General features: G+C 55.8%; 7 protein-coding genes across 7 annotated transcripts; 1 reads left to right on the top strand and 6 right to left on the bottom strand.

The window, feature by feature from the left end:
* Nucleotides 1–548: 548 nt before the first annotated feature.
* Nucleotides 549–3,158, bottom strand: PG997_001823 (glycoside hydrolase superfamily; the record flags this gene model as incomplete). Its single annotated transcript, XM_066806138.1, has 1 exon — nt 549–3,158. One exon carries the CDS (start codon nt 3,156–3,158, stop codon nt 549–551), a length of 2,610 nt encoding a protein of 869 aa, XP_066673434.1.
* A 648-nt stretch (nt 3,159–3,806) lies between these two features.
* PG997_001824 (uncharacterized protein) lies at nt 3,807–4,889 on the bottom strand (the record flags this gene model as incomplete). The annotated part of the gene is made up of 1 exon (XM_066806139.1): nt 3,807–4,889. The coding sequence occupies one exon, from the start codon at nt 4,887–4,889 to the stop codon at nt 3,807–3,809; it is 1,083 nt and encodes a 360-aa protein (XP_066673435.1).
* A 2,454-nt stretch (nt 4,890–7,343) lies between these two features.
* PG997_001825 (uncharacterized protein) lies at nt 7,344–8,736 on the top strand (the record flags this gene model as incomplete). The annotated part of the gene is made up of 2 exons (XM_066806140.1): nt 7,344–7,972; nt 8,022–8,736. 2 exons carry the CDS (start codon nt 7,344–7,346, stop codon nt 8,734–8,736), a joined length of 1,344 nt encoding a protein of 447 aa, XP_066673436.1.
* An 842-nt stretch (nt 8,737–9,578) lies between these two features.
* Nucleotides 9,579–9,951, bottom strand: PG997_001826 (uncharacterized protein; the record flags this gene model as incomplete). Its single annotated transcript, XM_066806141.1, has 2 exons — nt 9,579–9,685; nt 9,786–9,951. 2 exons carry the CDS (start codon nt 9,949–9,951, stop codon nt 9,579–9,581), a joined length of 273 nt encoding a protein of 90 aa, XP_066673437.1.
* Nucleotides 9,952–10,991: 1,040 nt separating this feature from the next.
* PG997_001827 (uncharacterized protein) lies at nt 10,992–13,216 on the bottom strand (the record flags this gene model as incomplete). The annotated part of the gene is made up of 2 exons (XM_066806142.1): nt 10,992–11,450; nt 11,513–13,216. 2 exons carry the CDS (start codon nt 13,214–13,216, stop codon nt 10,992–10,994), a joined length of 2,163 nt encoding a protein of 720 aa, XP_066673438.1.
* A 177-nt stretch (nt 13,217–13,393) lies between these two features.
* On the bottom strand, nt 13,394–14,239 carry PG997_001828 (Beta-1-2-xylosyltransferase 1; the record flags this gene model as incomplete). Its single annotated transcript, XM_066806143.1, has 4 exons — nt 13,394–13,492; nt 13,672–13,874; nt 13,966–14,024; nt 14,199–14,239. The coding sequence occupies 4 exons, from the start codon at nt 14,237–14,239 to the stop codon at nt 13,394–13,396; spliced, it is 402 nt and encodes a 133-aa protein (XP_066673439.1).
* A 1,948-nt stretch (nt 14,240–16,187) lies between these two features.
* Nucleotides 16,188–19,205, bottom strand: PG997_001829 (OPT oligopeptide transporter protein-domain-containing protein; the record flags this gene model as incomplete). Its single annotated transcript, XM_066806144.1, has 7 exons — nt 16,188–16,840; nt 16,894–17,915; nt 18,001–18,229; nt 18,328–18,666; nt 18,751–18,911; nt 18,989–19,044; nt 19,125–19,205. 7 exons carry the CDS (start codon nt 19,203–19,205, stop codon nt 16,188–16,190), a joined length of 2,541 nt encoding a protein of 846 aa, XP_066673440.1.
* Nucleotides 19,206–19,582: the final 377 nt, after the last annotated feature.

A 19,582-nucleotide genomic window follows, 5' to 3' on the forward strand; every position in this document is an offset into this window, starting at 1 on the left:
GACTCCCACGGGGGTATATGTCACGCCAATACTTAATTCTGAATCGTAGGTTGGACGCAGGCAGTTTTATTTGTTTCAAGTAGTGGTGGTGATATGGGAGGCTAAGTCCTTTTCGTATCGCAGATGATTGTATGATGCAGTGGGATCTTATTTGTTTCCCTGTTCTTTGAAGTAGAATTGCATTCCGCTCACATAGATGTATAGAAGTACTAAGAGACTGCTGTGTTCTTGATGCTTCTAACATGTTCCTCCTTACCATAGCATACCACACCACAGATCCTCTCTCTTTGTACCAAGTGAATCATGGTAGGCTTAAGCCTGGACCTTCAAGACACTTGTCTCTTTCTGTTCTTTCAAGACGAGGCCGGCTTTCACAGTCAGCCGTTACTGAGAAGATACATATCTGGGTCGCCTCTGGTCACTTGCTTGAAGTTACTTGGAGAACGCATACGAGGCGGGCCAGCCGATGTTGGAAACCGAGTTTCACTCCAGCCTGATATTCGTGAATGCAATATTCTGACCCAGTCATCGGACTTCTATAATCTCTTCTAGCTCTCATGAGCCTTTGCTCTTTCATGAGCTACCATGCAGAAATCCTTCTTCACCTTTCCACTCACCCCTTTCCCGCTTGCTTTTCCCCTTACACCATCCCCAACAACCAAGCCACCAACGCCCCCAGCACCCCCGCCAACAACAACACCATTCCCGCCCCCCTGCCCGAACGACATCGTCTCTTCGAGCCAGATCTCCAGCTCCAACGGCAGCTGTTGCATCATATTCCCCGAGAACCCCGCGCGCCGCCTCTCCAGCACCCGCTCCCGCAACCGCCCTGGCACGTCCCGGATCTCAACAAGGACCCAGTGCAGCCCCGCCGCGACATACGCCTCGGTATCCTTGTGCGTCGACTGGACATACAGCGTCTGCCGCGCCCGGTCCAGCGTCCACTCGAGCCCGTGGCTGGTCGCGACGTCGAGCTCGTGGGCAGCGTAGTGGTACTCGGGCAGGAAGATTTCCGTCAGGCGGGCTTTCTTGCTGTCGTTGTCCTTAACCGTAGTAATAGGAGTAGCAGTAGAGGTAGAAGTAGAGGCAGAAGTCCGCCACACCATCGAATACCGCAGCGTGCGATGATCCCACTCCGACTGCACCGGCGTGCCCGCGACCTTGGCCGCATAGGGCCGAATAATCACATCCAGCACGCGCCCGCCGCGGTACAGCTCATCCTTCTCATGACTCTGGTTTCTATAATCCGGCGGCGGCGGTATACCGTCCTCGTCGTGGTGATCACCGTTCACCACCGAAAAGTCCTCCTTATTCCAGCCGTCGCCGTACTCGACCCGGTTGTCCGGGTTGTAGTTCCACAGCGTGAACGCGACGTGGCAGTCTTCCATGGCCGAGACCAGCCCGTGCATCAGCTGGCGCTGCACGTCGTAATCGCCCGTCGCGAAGGCGTGGCGCTCGTTGATGTCGAACGAGATCCCAACCTCGCCGATCAGGGCCGGCACCGCTTTACCCAGGGACCGCCGGCCGTACTCGAGGATGTTGCCGATTTGTTTTCTGTAGTTGGCGCGGAGCCCGGCTTCCCCAAAGTAGAGCGCCTTGAGCACGAACATGCCCCTTGACAACCCTTGGACGTTGACGCTCATCAGCCCGTGCGCCTTGGAGAAGAGGACGTTCAAATCATAAAAGTGCGGGGCGTAGACCAGGTTCTGTGGCCGCTTGGTCGTGATGACGGTCTTGGTCGCGTAGGTCTGCATGATCGCGTTCTTCTGCTCCACCAACACATCCTCCCTGGCCCTCCCACGGCGGCATGAACTCATTGGGGATGGGTTCGAGAAGCGACAGGTGCTGCGGGTTCCCGCGCGACACGCGCTCCGAGAACTTGAGCAGGAAGGGCGACCAGCAGTCGCGATACCACTCGAGCGTCTCGCCCTCGCGGCCGGGGCGGTGGTCGCGCTCGAAGTAGTCGTCTTGATGAACGATGGCTTTCTTCTTCTGCTCGTCCCAGCTCCAGACGCCGTGGCTGAGCCAGACGCACTTGCCCATCCCCCTCGGCCTGTCCACCGCCTCCTTCTCCTCCTCTGTGGATAGCCAAACCGAGCGCCCTTGGGATCGACGAGCGAGTCGTGGTTCTTTCGCGTCGGGTGCGGCCATGACTTGACGTAGAAGGGCACCTCCTGGGCATACCCGCTGCCCAAGGCCAGCGACTGCGCCAGCGACGGGCAGTGACCGATGTGCAGGTCGGTATTGTAGTCCCATTTGTGGAAGCCATGCAGGTTGACTAAACCGCGGTGCGGTTCGTTCATGGGGTCGAAACCGATGCAGGCCTCGAGGTGACCGACGGCATCGGCGAGACGCCCGAAGGCCTCGATGAAGGCTTCTTGCAGGAACGTCTGCACCGAAACCACTTCTCCCTCGCCATTGCTGCTTGATGATGAGCCAGGAGCAGCTATGGGCGATCGACGGCACGTCAGCTTCGGCGCCAGCGCGTCACCGGCCCAGAACAGCGTTGCCATGGTCGACGCCGCGAGCTTCTGATATCCCGAGGGCCACACAAACGGCCCACTGGGCTCGCGCGGGTCGACCGTCTCCAGGTTCCGCCGCCTCTCCTCATCCTGGCCATGGACGTACGCAGCACCCGTATCCGTAAACGCCGCAATATCCAACCCCGCCGCCTCAAACGTCCATCCCGGCGCGCCGCTACCGCCACTGAACCGGCTCCAAACATCCTGGTGCCCGCAGATAAAGCACTTGATCCCGTGCTCCGGCATCATCGCGATAAGATCGCGTAGGTACGCAATGTAGTCCCCATCCAGGTCCGTCTCCGGGTTCGGCCCCGCGTGCCCGATCGACTCCCACGTCACCAGCAGCCTGACCAGCGGCAGCCCCCACGCCCGCAGCCTCCGAAAATGCAGCGGCGCCTCCGCAAGCGGGAACGGCCGGCCCGTAAAGGTGACGGTCCGGTGCTCCTCGTAGAACCCCTCGGTCAGGTGCGACAGCCCATTGGGTGTCGTGGGCAGCTTGCTGGCGCCCGAGACGTTGAGGCCCCGCAGCGACAGGGTCCGGCCGTAGCCGTCGACGAAGTGGCCATCCTGGACGTGGATCGGGCTTCCGCCCAGTGCCTTTTCCGAGAGGTCGTGGGCCGCGTATGTCTCGTCCATCTTGTCGTCGGCCTTCAATTTCTTGTGAGTGGGGTTTATACTTTTGGTATGAGACAGGTTCTGGATACCTCGTCCGACCTTTGGCACTTGGGATTTGGGTCGGTCGATTTGGCCGTTATAGTGTGGCACGTGCTTTATTATCTCTCAACTCCCGGCGTCAGAGTTAGCGGAATGTCATGTTAAGGAAAACCAACGTAAATTCTCGACATGGGGGTATCTAGTAGCACATAAAACAGGCACGTGAAGCTGTTGTTGCTTGGTTGGGAATACAGGAGTGTTGGCGGGAAAATAACAGGTTGCGTCGCCGTTGGTTGGCATCATCAATGCACGATAGGTGGGCCCACGATGTGTGATGTACCATCCATTTGGTAGGGAGAATATCGGCCAAAGGGGGGGGGCATGAAGCATACGTATTCAACATTGACAACAAGTACCTCTTGCAATAGCAGTACTAATACAAAATCTCTCGCAAACAGTTTCTTTCCAGTTGCGTCCCTTGCCATAACCATAAGTAATCATGAGTCTCAACCGCCGATAGATATTTTCGTACGAGGCTTCAACGGCCTCCGCGTACAGTCAGGTTGACTCTCGTTACACACCATTCTTTCGGTCATCAACATAACTCCTAACGCCTTGACATAATCCCTCCTAAGCCAAGCCAGATAGCGCGAAGGAAACATCACTTCTTCTCTTCGAAATAAAACCGGCCAAGTGCTTCGCCCCACCACTGGCACCACTGGTGTTGCCGAGAGTCGAGGATGTGGCCCCGACACGAGTCTCGCCTCTGTCAAGCCTCTCTCGCAAGATGCGCTCGGCCGCTTCTCGCGATGTCGAGCCAGATGCGCCGTGCTGGTGGCCTCCCTGCATTGGCACGGGACCCCGCGTTGTTGTGTCAACGAAGACATCATCGTCCGACGTGCCCACGTGACCTCCGCCATCTACCGAGACGCCGTCCATCATGCGCGCATCCCGTCGCTCGGCTTGGGCGGACGCGCTGGCGTTGACATCGCCGCTTGCTGTCATGTTGGCGGCTTCTCGCATCTGCTGCGACCGCAACATGGCACTTTCGCTGAGGCCAGAGCTGCTTCTTTCCAGACCCCAGACCCCGGCAGCACCCGCGGCACCCGGTAGCGGTCGGCGGTGGTAGATGGGACCGCTCACCGTGGAGTTGGCGCCCTCGCCAAAACCGACGAGGCTGGCGGTTCCGTCGTCGCTCATGCGATCTTCAAATCCACCGACGGAGCGGCTGGCCATCTCTTCATCCATGGCGTCGGCGCCCGAGGTAGAATCGACGTCCATGGTGCGGTAGTTGGTGTCCATGCTCAGGACATCCTCGTCGACCTCGGTCTGGTCATCGAACTGCTCGCCCGCCTCGGTGGTGGTGCGCGCGCCGACACTACCCGTCGCAGATGCAGACCCCACAGTGCTCATCTTGGTCGCGGCGGTCGGCTGGCCATTGGAGTCAAAGTAGGCCGGGGCGACGGGCAGATTGCCGATCTGGTTCTGCTGCAGCTGGTTGTTGGGGAAGGTGGTGGAGGTCGGGGTGGTCTGCTGGGGCGACAGCGACTGCGCGTGCTGGCCGGGCTGCTGCTGTTGGGAGGGAGTGCGCAGGGTGGAGACTCGTTCTAGGCCGGCCAGGCGGGAGATGCGGTCGGCTCGCTCGGCCTCGAGGCTGTTGGTCGACGACTGGTGCTGGTGACCGCGGGGGGCCGCCAAGGGCAGGAAACCCATGGGTGTGGCCGCGATGGCCGTCCTTGATGGCGGTGGTGGAGAGCGCAGACAGCGAGGTCGTTGTACTGGTGGGGGTGCCGCTGGAGGAAAGAACGGGTGGTTAGATGGTGTCGCACTGATGCAGCATCGTCACAGATTACTTACGGCATGTCATTGGGGGTATCCGGTTGGGAAGAGGGGGTGGGCAGGTTGATCAACATTGGGCCGGTTTGTTGCGACATGGCTGCTTGGTGCGGTGCAGTGAATGGCTCACGGCGGCAAAGAGATGAGGTACGGATGGATGGTTCGTTCGTCTTTCAATGATGCGACTGGAAGAGGACGTGTGCTCGAGAGTCAAATGTTACGGGATGAGCTGGATGGCTATACGTAATGCGCTTTGATTTGGGTTGGGCTGGGAAAGTTGTTGGTTGTGGTATCGGGACTGGGATTGGATTGTATTGAGCATGTGTTTCTGGTGGTGTCTGGGATGGGTCGCGATTTTGGGTGTCTGAGTCTGGGGGATCGGCGGGCCTTCCAATTACATCAAGTGCAAAGTAGAGGAAGCTTAAGGAAATGACGTCCCGTCGGGGGCTTGGAGTCCAGTCCGGTCAAGTTCAGTCAAGTGAGGTTGGTTGGTCTCGGTTTCAGCCGCTTGCTAATGTTCTCTTCTCGGAGAGGCTCAGTGCGTTGTTGAGTCGAGTCGCAAGTCACACAAAGGGGATTTCTCGAGACAAAAGATTCAATGTTCAACCGGCTATGGGATCTCAATAATAACGAAATACGTATGGTATGGTATGGTATGGTATGGTATTGGTATTGGTAGGGTGTTGTTGATCACGGTACGTTGAATGGGATGAGGTTGTGGTCGGTACTTGTTGTTTGTGTGATGTTTGATGTTTCGTCGGAATATGCTCATGCTGGCAGCACTACTGCAGGCGGCACAACAGCCCAGCTGGGGGCACTAAATGTCAGACATACCCACCCACCACCGAGAGCCCATCCACCACTGGCCCCCGGGGATGCAACGCAGCACCGCCCACTCTGTCAGCCCTGTTTTTCTGCCTCCGAATAGGATGTCGGAATTGCATGTTTTGCCCAATGCGATCACCGTACCTAATCTAATGGACCTGATGTCCTCCATGCAGGCGTACCTGAGGTTATTACAGACCTATCAACTCTGGGAAACCTGTATTTGAGCTCGTTTGTACGGGCATTTCGATCGGAAGCAACCGTCATTCGTCATATGCAGGAGAGCTTTCTCGAAGGTAAATGGAGGGGCGCCCTGATTGATTCCAGCAGCACCTCCGACCCAGATTGATAAGTGGTGGGGCTCTCAACCGCCTGACGTACCGCTGCCCCCAAGCCCCCCAAGTTCCCAACTGCTAAAACCTGCCGATCACAGGGTCCCTCCCCAAAAACGCGGGGGTTCGATGGCCAGGCATCGGCGATATCAAGAATGTTCCGAACACCTTCCATCTGATGGGATCACTGGTCATCTTCATATACAACCATGCTAGAAGGCATTCGGTTCTGATGATTGATGTTTTCATACCTTGGTCTTGATTTGCGCTGCAGCCCAGTAAAGCACATGTAATTAGCTTACCAGGTAGGTACATGTATCATCTAGCAGCAGTTCCTTACTTGCCTGTTCCTGCAGGAAGAACTAAAGCCTTCTACTTATGGAGTGTCGTAAGCCCCTCTCATTGCTGCTGGCTTGATCAATATACGCCTGCTTGGACTTAAGCGTAGATGCATTTACTCTACGGTGCAGGCATGCGGCGAGGACATTGTAGAGCCATGCCACTCTACAACATTGATCTTCAATGCATTGATTCTTAGGCAGTTGCCAATTTCGATGTTACCCGAAAATGGCTTATTTCCTTTCATTCAGGGCAAGAACCATCGACAAGCATAGAGCACGTCTGAATTTGTAGCTGGGATCCAATTCCATTAATGAGGCTGCAGCTCCACCACCAGATACAAACACCCAAACACCCCACTAATCCGCCAACCCGCCCGTACACTTGAAGCTCCAAATTCAGGGTGTCTGCCCACTGGACTGCCAAGGCATTTGCATCAATCGTATCAAGCGGACGACTTTATTTGCTTGGCAGCAATTATTGGCAGCAATTATTTGCAGTACAACACGCTCTACTTGTGTTTCCGTGCTACGGTAAGTGGAACAGGTGGGAGGCCATTCGGAAGCACTCGAATGAATCGTCTACGAATCGCCAATTTGCCAGCGGCCCATCTCGCGAGGTTCTGGCCTTTGATCCAGCCGAACTGACCGAGGATTGATTGAATGACACGCACAGCGGGAGACGAGCTGCTTATCTTGGGTGATGATGATGACAGCGGGCAACGTCGAAACGTCCAGCGTCAGCAATACTAATGAACATGTTCCAGACAACTTGAGATAATCAAACTTCTGCAAGACACACTGATCAACCTTCATGTCCGCTTCCAGCCGATCCGATGGCGGCTCCTCAATCTCCTTCGGACACGGCCAGCCTCGTGGACCTGCCTCCCGAACTGCTACTTCAGATCATATCTGAGACCTTGCCGGAAGGGTTCGAAAGCCTGGCCTTGAGCTGCAAAGCCGTGTACCAGCTGTGCACGCCCTTCATCAAGCAACACAACCTCAGGCGCGCGCAATTCAGAAAGTTTCAGTATTCTCCTTTTCCTGACTCTGGTCAGGATCCTTTGCGGACACCTATCTATCACGCGTACGATCTTATTGAGCGTATTGCTAGAGAGCCCATAGTGGCACGCTACATCCAACATGCCGACCTCGGCCGGGACAGCCGCAACCTAATCCATCCTCCTGGTCGAATTCAATCCGGCATAGATCGCAATGGGCCTGTTGCCGCCTTATTCGCCAATTCTCCTTGCCTGAAACAAGCAGGTCTGGATTGGAGAGAATACCACAAGCACATCGCTGACGATTACAACAAAGTACACTTGCTAGGTCGATACTCACAGCACGCTGCTGCCTTTGTCTTGACCCTCTTACCCAATGCTCAGTATCTCAAACTACCCCAGCTTTGGGTTCCGACGGACCTATCTCACAAGCTCGTCAACACCGTCGTGGAAAGAGCCAGGCAGTCAGCTTCCACGCAACACGTGCAGCAGCACAGCTCCAGTCTGGCCCAGGTCGTTAGGGTTTGACTCGCGGACTTATTTGAGTTCGGCTATCCCTCCTGAAGTCCTCAGGTTATCCCCCTTCTTGGCTCTGCCCGAATTACGATCTTACAACGGCCCCAACCCCCAGGCTGTAAGCAAAACCCCTGGGGGTGTCTCGCACAAGCAACTACCCTTGGGTGAAAAGCTCGAGAGTGCGAGGATTTGGAGCAAACCTCACGAGGAGGTCGATTTGGCCGCCTTCCTGTGTTCGACTGGGCGCCTGAAGACCTTGACATACCACACTGGCGGAGTGTATTACGCACATTGGGATATCTGCCGGTTCCTGCGCCTGATTGAGGGCGAGGCTGAAACTCGCCTCGAGGGGCTCGCTATTTGCCTTGCAACTGCTGGTCATGCAATTGTGCCTGGCCACATGTCCATGCGCGGCTTTCAGTGTCTGCGAGAGCTCCAGCTGCCGGTCGAGCTTTTCGCGTGTATGATTTCATACATCGCAACTCGTATCAACAAAACTTTGGAGGACTTGAGCTATGGGGACATGGAATCTCTCGAGGTAAAACTAAGCGACTTGGTCCCAGCCTCAGTCACCCATTTGGTACTGTATTCGAACGGAACAGCCCCTCACCACGGTGACGCTCTCAAGATCTTATTTCACGACTTCCAGGCCATGAAAGCTACTCGACTTCCGGCCTTGGAGGAGATTGTGTTCGACCGCATTTCACGATAGCCACGGGGATTTGGTGGTGCTTACAAAAGCGTTTGCGAGCAGATTATATTGGAAAACGAGCCAACCGGAGTAGCCATGGTTTTGGGCCGTTCTTGGTGCCATGACGGGTCGGAATGAGGCTCACACTAATTCGCTGTTTAGATGCGACTCATGTAGATATAATGGCTCATCTTGTTGCTTGAGACAGTCTTCACGGCTGGCATGCTGTGGGAAGAGTATCAAGCCGTCGGGAGTTGTGAAACTAAGTCGACAACTGAATATTGTTAGCTAGATAAAATCATACCGGAGCGCTTGACACTGCGAGAATAGCGAGAACTACCACATCAACTGGCCTCTCTGGGAATTCGTAATGCTGAAGTGACTAACCAATAAGTTACATCTTGGTCCGGTTCACCCTACAACAGCCAAGCTCCTTCCCACACGTCACGACCCTCGAGACCAAGGCCCCGACGCATCCGCATCTTTCTGGTATCCTGATCTGGCCTCTGCTCGACTATCCTTCAAGGTAAAGACCGAGCTTTGGAATCGGTACTGGGTAATCACACACTCCTTATCACACATCTTGACGCTGGCCGGAACCACATAAGAGCAGCGAAACATTCAAATCAAAAGATGGAAAAGAACTTGCAGCGGAACTCGACAGCTGGGTGTGAAACGATGGGGTATCTTATATTCATCAAGAATCATCAGTAGCAGAGGACTAGTTGTGCCTCTCACTCCTCGTGTAGTGTTGCTCATTAATAAGCCAAACAGAGTCTCTGCTTCTCTCACTCTTCTCCTCCTCCTCCCTTTGGGACCCATGTCAATCACATCATATCCCAAAATATCTCCTCATGTCCGGCTTATTTGTTCTTCATCGTGCGCGACACGGGCGTGGAGCCCTGTCTCTGCACGTAGAGCAAGTAGCCGAACACGGCGGCGGCGATGGTTCCGAGGATGAAGAAGTTGTCTGTAACAAGTGTACGTTATCAGTAAATTGACCATAGCGTGCACGATATTGCGGCATGCGAGTAAGGACAGCCAGAAAAAGAAGAAGAAGAAAAACTTACGGATGGCGAAGCCGAGCGTGCCCTCGACGAAGTTGGCGGCGCCCTTGCCCAGGTCCACGAAGCACTGCAGCACGAACTGGAAGGCGTGCAGGATGGCGGCGAAGATGCCCTGGATCACCTCGAGGATGGAGGCGAAGAAGTGGGTGATGCCGGCGGCGATGCCCATGGTTGCTGAGTTAGGGGGTTATGTAGATTTGGGTGGTGGGTGTGTTTGTTTGGTCTTCGTGGAGATGGATTATGAGGTGAGTCCTGGTGGTAGTGGTGGTGGATTGTAAGTGTGAATATGTTAGAATGAACAGAAACAGGCGAGACGGGCAATACATATATATCACTCCAGCGAGTTTCTTTGATCAGGATCAGACTTGCAATGGCTACATCATACCTAGGGTAATAAGGCTACTAGGCTCCTCCTGCCTGCCTACCTAATTGCTGCCTAGGTACCTATCTTACATCCTACCTACACGTACATACCTAAGGAGAAATGTGTCTGGAAGCAACTCGCTGCTGGCTGAAAACATACCGCGCTACGTCAGGGGCTCTTTGTGTGACACAAGTACAGCACATATCGTCAAAGAAGGGGAAAGCAGGATATGGGGAATTCCTGAACGGGAAAGGTCTGCTTTGATTGGTCTGTTCAGTCTCATTGTCCGTCCGGATCGAATCCCACCATCATGATCGCGTGCCTTCTGTTCTTGGGCGTGCTGAAGGGGAAAAAGGTGACGCGCGACTGGGCGCAAAATGACGTCAGGTGTGGCTAAGCAGGCAGTTTGCGACCACACCCGATGAGATGCATGTCTGCCGGAGAACACGCTCCGGAAAGCAAATGAGGAATTCGTCTTGCTCTTCATGGCCAACATGAAATGGAATAGCGCATCAACCATGTTGATATTCAGCATACCTGCTTGATGGCCTGCCAGTCTCGCCCTTAAATCAGAAGAACGACTATTGAAATAATTGAAGTTTCATTGGTATCATGCAATATCTCGTAACATGTGAAGCAGCCATCAGTAGATCGCTCTCTCGCTTCCCTTTTCAACCAGGAATAATCCCCCGTCCATCAACCAGACGTTATACACAGAACTCCGCAGTTTACCTATGGGTTATATTCGCCCATAGGAAGTAGTCAAATAAACAAAAATATTCCCACCACCAGCGGGGAAAGCATACACAGTAATGAAAATAAAACGCTATGCTTTGTAATCATGATCATTGCCCCTGCGGCATCACGAACCCGATCTCCTCCCTCCGATCGTCCAGGAGCCGCCCCCACTCCAGCAGCAGCCGGAACATGTACACCGACATGTCCTCCTTGCGCATCGCCTTCTCGGCCCACGCCCGGCCCTCGCTCGCGATGCGCTCCGCGTCCGTGTTCCCGGACGCGGTGCCGCCCAAGTACCCCAAGATACTGCCGAGCTCCCTGAGCCGCACGTCAAGGGGCACAAAGTGGCGCCACGCGTGCACGCGCTCCTCCCACCACGTGCGGAACAGCGCTGCGCGGTACGGCAGCGACCGACTGGCGAGGAACGGCAAGAATCGGCCGCTGAAAGCCGCGCCGTCCAGGTCCACCAGGTGCCGGTGGTGCCAGTGTTCCGTGAAATCCTGCGACGGGGCGGGCTCGGCCGTGGGGCTGCCGTAGAACGTCGCCTGCTGCTGGCGGCAGTCGCGCTGATCACAGCGGTCGTTGAAATCGCCCACGAATGACACGTTGACCATGATGGGGGTGGCACATCATCGTCACGTCGCTCCGATGCAATGTAGCTCAACAACGCAATAGGCCGGAGCGAGTCGCGGATAGAGGCGGCCAGGTGGACCAGGCGAGCACGGAGGAAAACTTGCCACGCGCCGTTGGTGGCATAACCATCCGAGGCACGGCCACGCCAATAAAGGCTGTTGAGTTTGTCCTTCCAAGAGATGCCTTGGCCTTCATCGTAGACCACCTTGTCTCCAAAGTTCCAGGGGCTCGGGTACAGGATATCGGCAAAGTTGTGCATGCGGCTCTGGCTGAAAATGGGCACCAGTTCGTGGGTGGCCGCGAAGGCTGAAGGGGCGTAGAGAAAACCGTGTTGGTAGGCGAGATCCGGTTGGTGGCAGAGGTCACCCGACATGGTCCAGCTCGAGACGACTCCATCCGTCATATGAGGCGCGGCGCAGCTTTGGCAAGTCGCCTTCCTGTTCCACCAGTGCAGGTTGTTGGCCGGCGCCGAGGGCGAGCAGGTAGATGAGATCCAATTATAGAAGATGGGCGATTTAGACCACACTTCGAACCAGGGTGAGTTTTGTCCCCACAGCTTCTGGCTTTCCTCCGTGTCCTCCAGGTAGTGTCGCGGCCACGGTGGTTCATACGAAGGACTGAAGCCCTGGACATCGGTTCGGGCGGCCAAGCGAGAGCGGGACGCAGTCCCATCGGTGTAGTGAGCTTCCATTTTATCGAATGGCACAGAAACTCGGCACTCGTCGTCCAGATTGAAGGCTATCTGCATGTCAGGTAGCCACTGGGCAAACGGCTCAACCATGTTCTGCATTACCTCCATCATCCACCGGTGAGTTCCATGTATGAGCGGTGCTATGGTCACCTGGCCATTCTGAATAATCAGACCGCCCACACTAAGATTCGGACGCTCTAGTAAGTGAATTGTCCGCTGGCGAAGTGAAGCAGGGCGCACGCCCCAGAATGGAAGCAAATCGGCCTGGATTTGCCCAAAGGTGTCAATGATGGGCGAATCGACAGAAGTAGCATATTCGTACCACTTGTCGAAGTTCGGTGGCGGGGGTATGCCATGTCGCTCCTTATACTCGGCAACCGCCTCGGCCAGGGTATTGCTCTTCTTTGCGCCAGCCAGCCATCTGTCAGATTCCGCTCTCGCATTGGTTATGACACGGCTAATGTCACCTGAATGATCTTGCGCGCTGATCCCTACAAGGGTCTGGACGGCTACGGCGAGCAATGCCAGCGACGCAAGTCCGATGTGTTTGTTCCTGTGCATAGGACCCTTGCCCGACGGTTGCGCAGCAGAAAGGGGGATGGAGGCATACTGGAACAGAGCCCCCGTGCCCAAGAACACAATCGCTGTTACACCAAGACCCCGCAAAGTCGGCAAGAAGGCGCCCATGGTTCCATCGTATACCGCGGTTTCGATCCGAACCATCAACATCGACGCCACGAAAGTGAGAATGACCGTCAGGGGCTGGTACGCGGCCATCAAATAAATGGCTGCCACCATGCCGATCACAACAGCGCAACTATCCACCACAAGATCGCGGACAGCTGTCGAGGTGAGAAGAACATTCCACCGCAGGTTGCCGCGATCTATGCACGACCAGACAGCCATGAAGACCAACAAGCCGGCCGAAATCAGTGATGAGGACCCGATGACTGACCAGGCGTCATGTTTCTTCTCCTGGTGCTGCCGCAAGCGTCCGACGTGGGCCATGATGGTAGCATCGCATCCTATGAGGACCACTTGAGCCAGCGGAATTAACCGTTCCCATAGGCCAGCGGGGGCATATGACGGTGGTCACTTGCTCAGTCGATCGTAGCAGATCGGTCGAGGCGATTCCCCCAGGCCAGCGCGACGACTAGCCAGGGCGTGGTGCTGGCGAGGCGCTCTTTAACCGACTTGGGGAGCTTCGCCCGTATTCCATGGCAGAGAGGCGTACTTTCGCGCATCGAAGGCGTTCAATGCGAACATGTAGCATGGGAGGAAGGCCTAGACCAGTGTCAGTAACCAAATCCTTCGGTCTATCTGTTGCTTTGGACAGAAGAAGGAGGGGGACACCGACATGCAGCCCATCATATGAGCAATGTATAGTCCTGATTATCCTCCAAAACAGCACGGTTCTTGCGACTATGCCAACGACAAGGAGGGTGTGGTCTCGGGGAGGCGACTAGTATTCTCAGCAGAGCGGCGGGGGCGTTGCGCAGCGCGGCCACAGACAGCAGCCTGTGGCCCTTTGCGCCTCGGTCGAGCAGGTCGGAAGGGCGCAGAGGTTCATATCGGCCGGCATGGCGCGGTGCGACAAAGGTCGAGTACAGGCGGGCGGCGAGGCCGAGGAGGAGCGATACTAGGACGGAGAAGTGAAATGGCCGCTCTGGTAACAATGCAAGTCAGTCCATGTGTCGATCCGGACCAAGGCGTTCGTTCGTCCCAATTGTTTTGTCGGGGGAGGTGGGAAAACATACCAAAGGCGGCGCTCTTCTGGTATCGAGAAGTGAGAAATGCGGTGGAGAGGGCGAGAGTGCTATGATGGGCGCATTTGGTTAGCGACCAGGCCTGGCTGTCTTACTTTCTGGCATTTTTTGACGCATTTGACTCGCGGAAAGGCAGCGCAAAGTTGCAGCACAGATGGGGAAAAGGGCTAAGACAGGCCAAAATGATGTAAGTTGGGAGAGGTAGGCAAAAGCAAAACACTCACGCAAAGGCGGCCACCGCCGGCCGGGAATGCTGCTGCCACATGGCCGAAGAAAATCGACTATGAATACCTTAGGGACGGGCCTCGAATCATGAGAAGAAGGTTGAGGGCCAGCTATCATCGACAGAGCGAGGAAAGCAGGAGGGAACTGGACCAAGGCACGAGGAGATTTGGCCGGGTCATTGGTGGTGCAGGCCTCTGGGCTTTAGCGGGTACTACGTGGTTTGGTGGTACAGTGGGCGAGTGGGCAGCCATGATGTGGTTCTTCGCCAACCCGGGGGAGCCATATTTTTAACGGGCATAGGCTTCAGAAAAGATGGAGATGGAGATGGAGATGGGGGGGCCTTGATGGTAGGTTCAAATGCCTCTTCCGAGTGCCATGTTCGCATGTGTGCCGCAGCTACTTCTGTGAGGCACATGCATGGATGTCAGCAATTTGTTTCCACTCTCCGGCAGAAACAGCCATGGCGGCGGCTGGGGAAGGGACGGACGGGCATCGTCGAATTTGGGCTGGGCACCGCGGCGGCACAAAAGAATTAGGGAGCCGGCGCTAACATCAGAAATGGGAGGTGAGCAAGCGAGGGGCGCATACGCGATAGGCAGCAGCAAAGGCAGTACCTAAGCGAGAGGGGGCGGCACGAGAGGCACAAGAGGCACAAGAGGCACACAAGGTAACAGACCATCAAAGTCGTGTCGTCGTCGTCAGTCAATCTCTCAATGTAACTTGTCTCGAGAGTCAAGACAAATCACTTCTGAAATCACCTGCATTTCGAGGTCTCGCTGCAGTCAAGCGTCCAGCATCCTCCTTGCACTGACAGACACCAAACATGCAGATCAACTGAGATCTTCGATGTTGTCAAACGGCCGCATGGGGCTGCCACTGGAGAACATTACGACATGCTTGGAGGCTGTAGTAAGCAGGTTTTCGGCAGGTCCAATTAATGCCCCGTCCGAGGCTGGGCTTAACCCAGCATCCGCTGCGTTTATTTCACCACTACTCCAGTATTCATGTCCATCGCCATTGCTTCAATGTTCATTTCTTCTTTTTCTCGTGAACCCGATTGATTAGCCGTAAATTGGAGGCTTGCCAAACACGCGTACGCCATGCTGATTGCCACGAGCATATACATGCACTCTTTGAACGCCAAGGTATTGCCCACGGGGACGGTTGGTGGGAGGGCAGGTTCCAGGCCCACGGTTCTGTCCACCGGCTGCAGTCGAGGCCCAAGATAAGAAAAAAAGCCAAGAGCGACACGGTAAGTGCATCTTACATTGCGCCATGCACCCATGCCGAAGGTTCATCTTGGCCGTTCTGGATGGATTGGTAGGTCTTGGCCATGTCCATCATTGCCTACCGATATCCGCTACATGTTTCAATTGACTGCTTGCGTTATCGCTTCCTTCAGTTCAAACACCTGGTAGCCGCGTGTGGGTTTCTGAGGCTATCTTCCCCGGTTTAAAGACGTTGTGCGGTTCCATATGACGATAGCGTCGTACGTTTTGTTATTTATTTATATTCCTCCGTGGGGGATCCTGTGCCGCACGCTAGACTCCCGAGGCTTACAACCAACGACAGAGCCATTCGTTGACTTGCCGCAGTTGGGCAAAGGTACTCGGGCCAAGATGATAAAAATACACTTTTGGGGGCAGGTAATTCCCATTTCGCGAGGACGGAGGATCTCTGTCTGCTTGCTCACATGCACAACTCTCCGGCGAGGCGTAAATGCCACTGTTGTCACGCAACTAATATGTGTGCAGCCACTGGTCGCATGAAATTAGCGAGAGTATCTGTTTTCATTATTCGCATAGAGTATTAGAATCGTAAATATTAGATATATCATAAGCGCGTATATACATTATTCCCAGTATTCCAAACCCAAACCCAAACGCCGCCAGATGCAACCATTACAAAAGAAAAGGGTGTTTTCGGGGTTCCCAGGTGGCGTGTTCTAGGTCTATAACATCACTTCCACGTTCCTCCTTTTCCTGCATCTAAAAGAACTGCCCGACGCCAGGCCCAAAGTGCCCGCCCTCGGGCACCTGGTACAGCGTACACGCCGTCTCCTCGCAGCCCTGGTAAATGACCTCGTTGCCCCACCACTTGAGCTCGACGCCGGTGTACTGCAGACTAAAGAAGCACACGAGCCCCGTGAGCGCGACGCCCACACTAAAGGCCGCGGACGTGACAAAGTTGTACTTGGACCAGAACGCCAGGTACCGCTTCTTGGTGTACACCCACGAGAAGTACGCGATCGGCAGGCACGGCAGCAGGTAGCCCACGTTGTACGGCGCGAGGAACATGGCGCCGTACAGCAGGGCGACGGGGTGCATCTGCCGGAGGAACGAGCTCCGGGGAAAGAGGCGCTGCAGGCCGTACATGGCCAGCGCCAGCACGATGCCGAGCGGCCACCCGACCAGCGTCGCCATGTACGTCCCGCCGGCCCCGAAGACGCGGTGGGGGCCGATGGTGCCCCAGAGCACCGACGCGGTAAAAAAGTGTTGATGCCCGGGCAGGTGAAGCGGAAGGGCGCGTCGGGCGTGCAGACGTCGGGCAGGGACATCTGGAAGTTGAGGATCGCGGTGCACACGAACGTCGACACGAGCGTCGCGCACATCTGCGCCCAGAAGGTTTGTCGCGGCGGGATCTTGATGTAGTGCGCCAGCTTGAGGTCGTTGGCGAACCAGACGGCGTGCGCACAGGTCACGTAGCCGAACGACTTGAAGAAGTTGAGCGAGGTCGCGTTGCCGGGGACGAAGGCGCCCCCTATAAACTCGGCCAGGACGTTGAGCGTCACCTCGATGCCCGTCATGGACTTGATGATGCCCACCGGAATAATGAAGATGAGGCACAGGACCAGACCGTAGAACACGACGCCCGGGGTGGTTTCGGTCGGGTACGCCGCCACGCCCGCGACGCCGAACGCGATAGCTATGACCAGGCAGACGGCGTACCACCACTCGGGCACCTCGGGGTAGCGCCGCATGAGGCGGTTGTGGACGTCGGTGTACTCGCCGCCGGCCTCGCCGCCCTGCTGGTTCTTGGTGCGGCGGAACGAGTTGAACAAGTTCTTGAACCCCATCTTGACCTCGAACCAGTGGTTGAGGGCAATGTACGTCAGGCTCGCCGTGTAGATGGCGAAGAAGGCGATATAGATGACCAGGTTGCCCGCGGCCATGTACGCGGGCGAGTAGGCGCGGTACTTTTCGACGTCGAGCATGCCGTGGCTGTCGGTGATGGCCGAGACGTTGTAGCGGGCGCCCGTGTTGTCGTAGACGCGATTACTATTAATGGGCAAATACCCCGTGTTCCACGCGTTCGAGTACCAGATGGCCGCGACGACGGGCACGGCCAGCAGCGAGCCGACGACCTTGTTGCAGGTCGAGAAGAAGGGCACCATGAGCGGGTCCGTCCCGTCGTACGCCGTCAGCGTGTTCCAGTCGAACGTCGAGACCGGGTTCAGGCCCAGCCCGTTGTTCCACCCGGTGATGGCCGCCAGGCTCACGTTGTCGGGCGCGATCCACGTCATCCAGCTGAAGATGCTGAGGGCCTGGAAGATGTAGTAGGGGAACCAGTAGTACAGGAACATGCCGCCGAACGCCAGCAGGAAGTACTTGTACCGCGACATGGTGTACACTTTGTTGAACCATCCTTTGACGGCGCTGTTTCCTTCGGTATGGAAGGACTGGTTCAAGGCAATCGTGACTAAGGAGGCAGGCCAACTGTTTCCATCAACTTAATCAGTACTCTTTTCCCATTAAACTCGAGGATTTAACATGCAATCGTGTTGCGGCGAGGATGACTTACACGCAGTACGACGGGTAAACTAGGAAACGGCGAGCGATTCCGGCCATGCCATAGCCGATGAAGTTGGTGCCGAGTGCGAGCAGGATCTGGTAACCAAAGTTACCGGCCCAAGCTTGGTTGTAGTAGCCCGGCAGCTTCTGGACCCAGATGATGTTGGCGGTATAGGGGGCTTGGTAGCCAACGTTTGCCATGATGGTGATGAGCATATGCTCTTTCTTGGAGAAATGACCTGTTTACCCCGTCAGGTTAGAGTCATGCTGTTCTACCAATAGGAGAAGCCCTTCAACCTCGAGAACTCAGTACTAGGTAGGCTATGGGTCTACTTACCAGGATTGAGCGGCAGCCCAAAGACAGTAGCATGGGGCATGAACCGCTCCCACGCCTTGCCGAGCGGGAAGGACAGGAGCTGGGCGACGTTGGCCATGAGCTGGATGGCGGGCTGGCGGACCGAGAAGAACTGGTTGATGAACCCCAGGACGGCGGCGAAGCAGAGGCCGATGACCCAGGCCCGGATGGTGCCGCACGGCATCTCCGGGTCGTCGCGGTTCGAGACGACGGAGCGCACCTCGGCGTACGGGCTGTTATTGGTGATGAGTGCCGCCTCCAGCTTCATCTCGTACACGAGCTCCTCGTGCTGCTCCGGGTGCTGGAAGATGGCGTCGTTTCCTGGGAGGTGGACATTGGTATTAGCATACTATACGTAAACATGGCGAAATCCTGTGCGTGGTAGGTAAAGGCAGAAGAACGAACTGAGGAATTGGCGGATCTTCTCGATAACGGTCATGGGGAAGTTGGGGTCCCGATCGTGCATCTTGATCACGTTCTCCATGAGAGCCTTGACCTCCGAGAGGGACATTTGGTCCGCCACAGCCTTGGCCTGCGCATAATCTTCGTCGGTGATGGCGAACTCACTGGTTCCGGGTTAGTGGTCATCATTTCATTTCATATTTCAGACGTCCCCGGATTGGGGAACTTGTGGCGCGCTTACTGCTCGATCGCGACATCCAGAGATTTATTGATAGAGTCCCCGCGCTTCTTCTCGTCCTGGGCCGGTATTGTCAGCTCAGCGCACGCGAGGCGAGACGTATAAGCAGAGCAGAAAATGAGGTGTTCGTTATACGTACGGATATCTCTCTGTTGAGGGAGCCGCCGTCACTGGACGCTGGCGGCATCGCGGGTTCTGCCTTCTCGATCACGGAAGCCATGGCTGATTGTCAGATCAGGGGATAGCTTCCAAGGGAAGGATAAGCTGCCCGACTGGTGAGGACGAGAGAGGTGGGGGATAATGGATGAGTGATTTCTCCGAGCGGCGGTACGGTGTGATATAGGCCGACCTGCATGCATATCACTGAGTCGCCTCTCTCCGTCCCTACCTCCTATTCTCTCAGGTCTCGCCCACAATGTCGGATGAGGGGGTGGAAGAGCGAGGGAGATCATGAGCAACCCCCTGGGATAATGGAGAGCTGGCTGGTCCCGGCTCGTGAGATCCACCCCGGAGGCTAGGTATAGCCGATAGAGGACGGGTAATGCAGCCCCCGAGGTATCGTGGCCCGTACTATACAGCAAACCAACAATCCCTGGC

Source organism: Apiospora hydei (genome assembly GCF_038363865.1).
Source record: "Apiospora hydei strain CBS 114990 chromosome Unknown utg000003l_segment0_segment0, whole genome shotgun sequence".
Taxonomy (NCBI): Eukaryota; Fungi; Ascomycota; class Sordariomycetes; order Amphisphaeriales; family Apiosporaceae; genus Apiospora; species Apiospora hydei.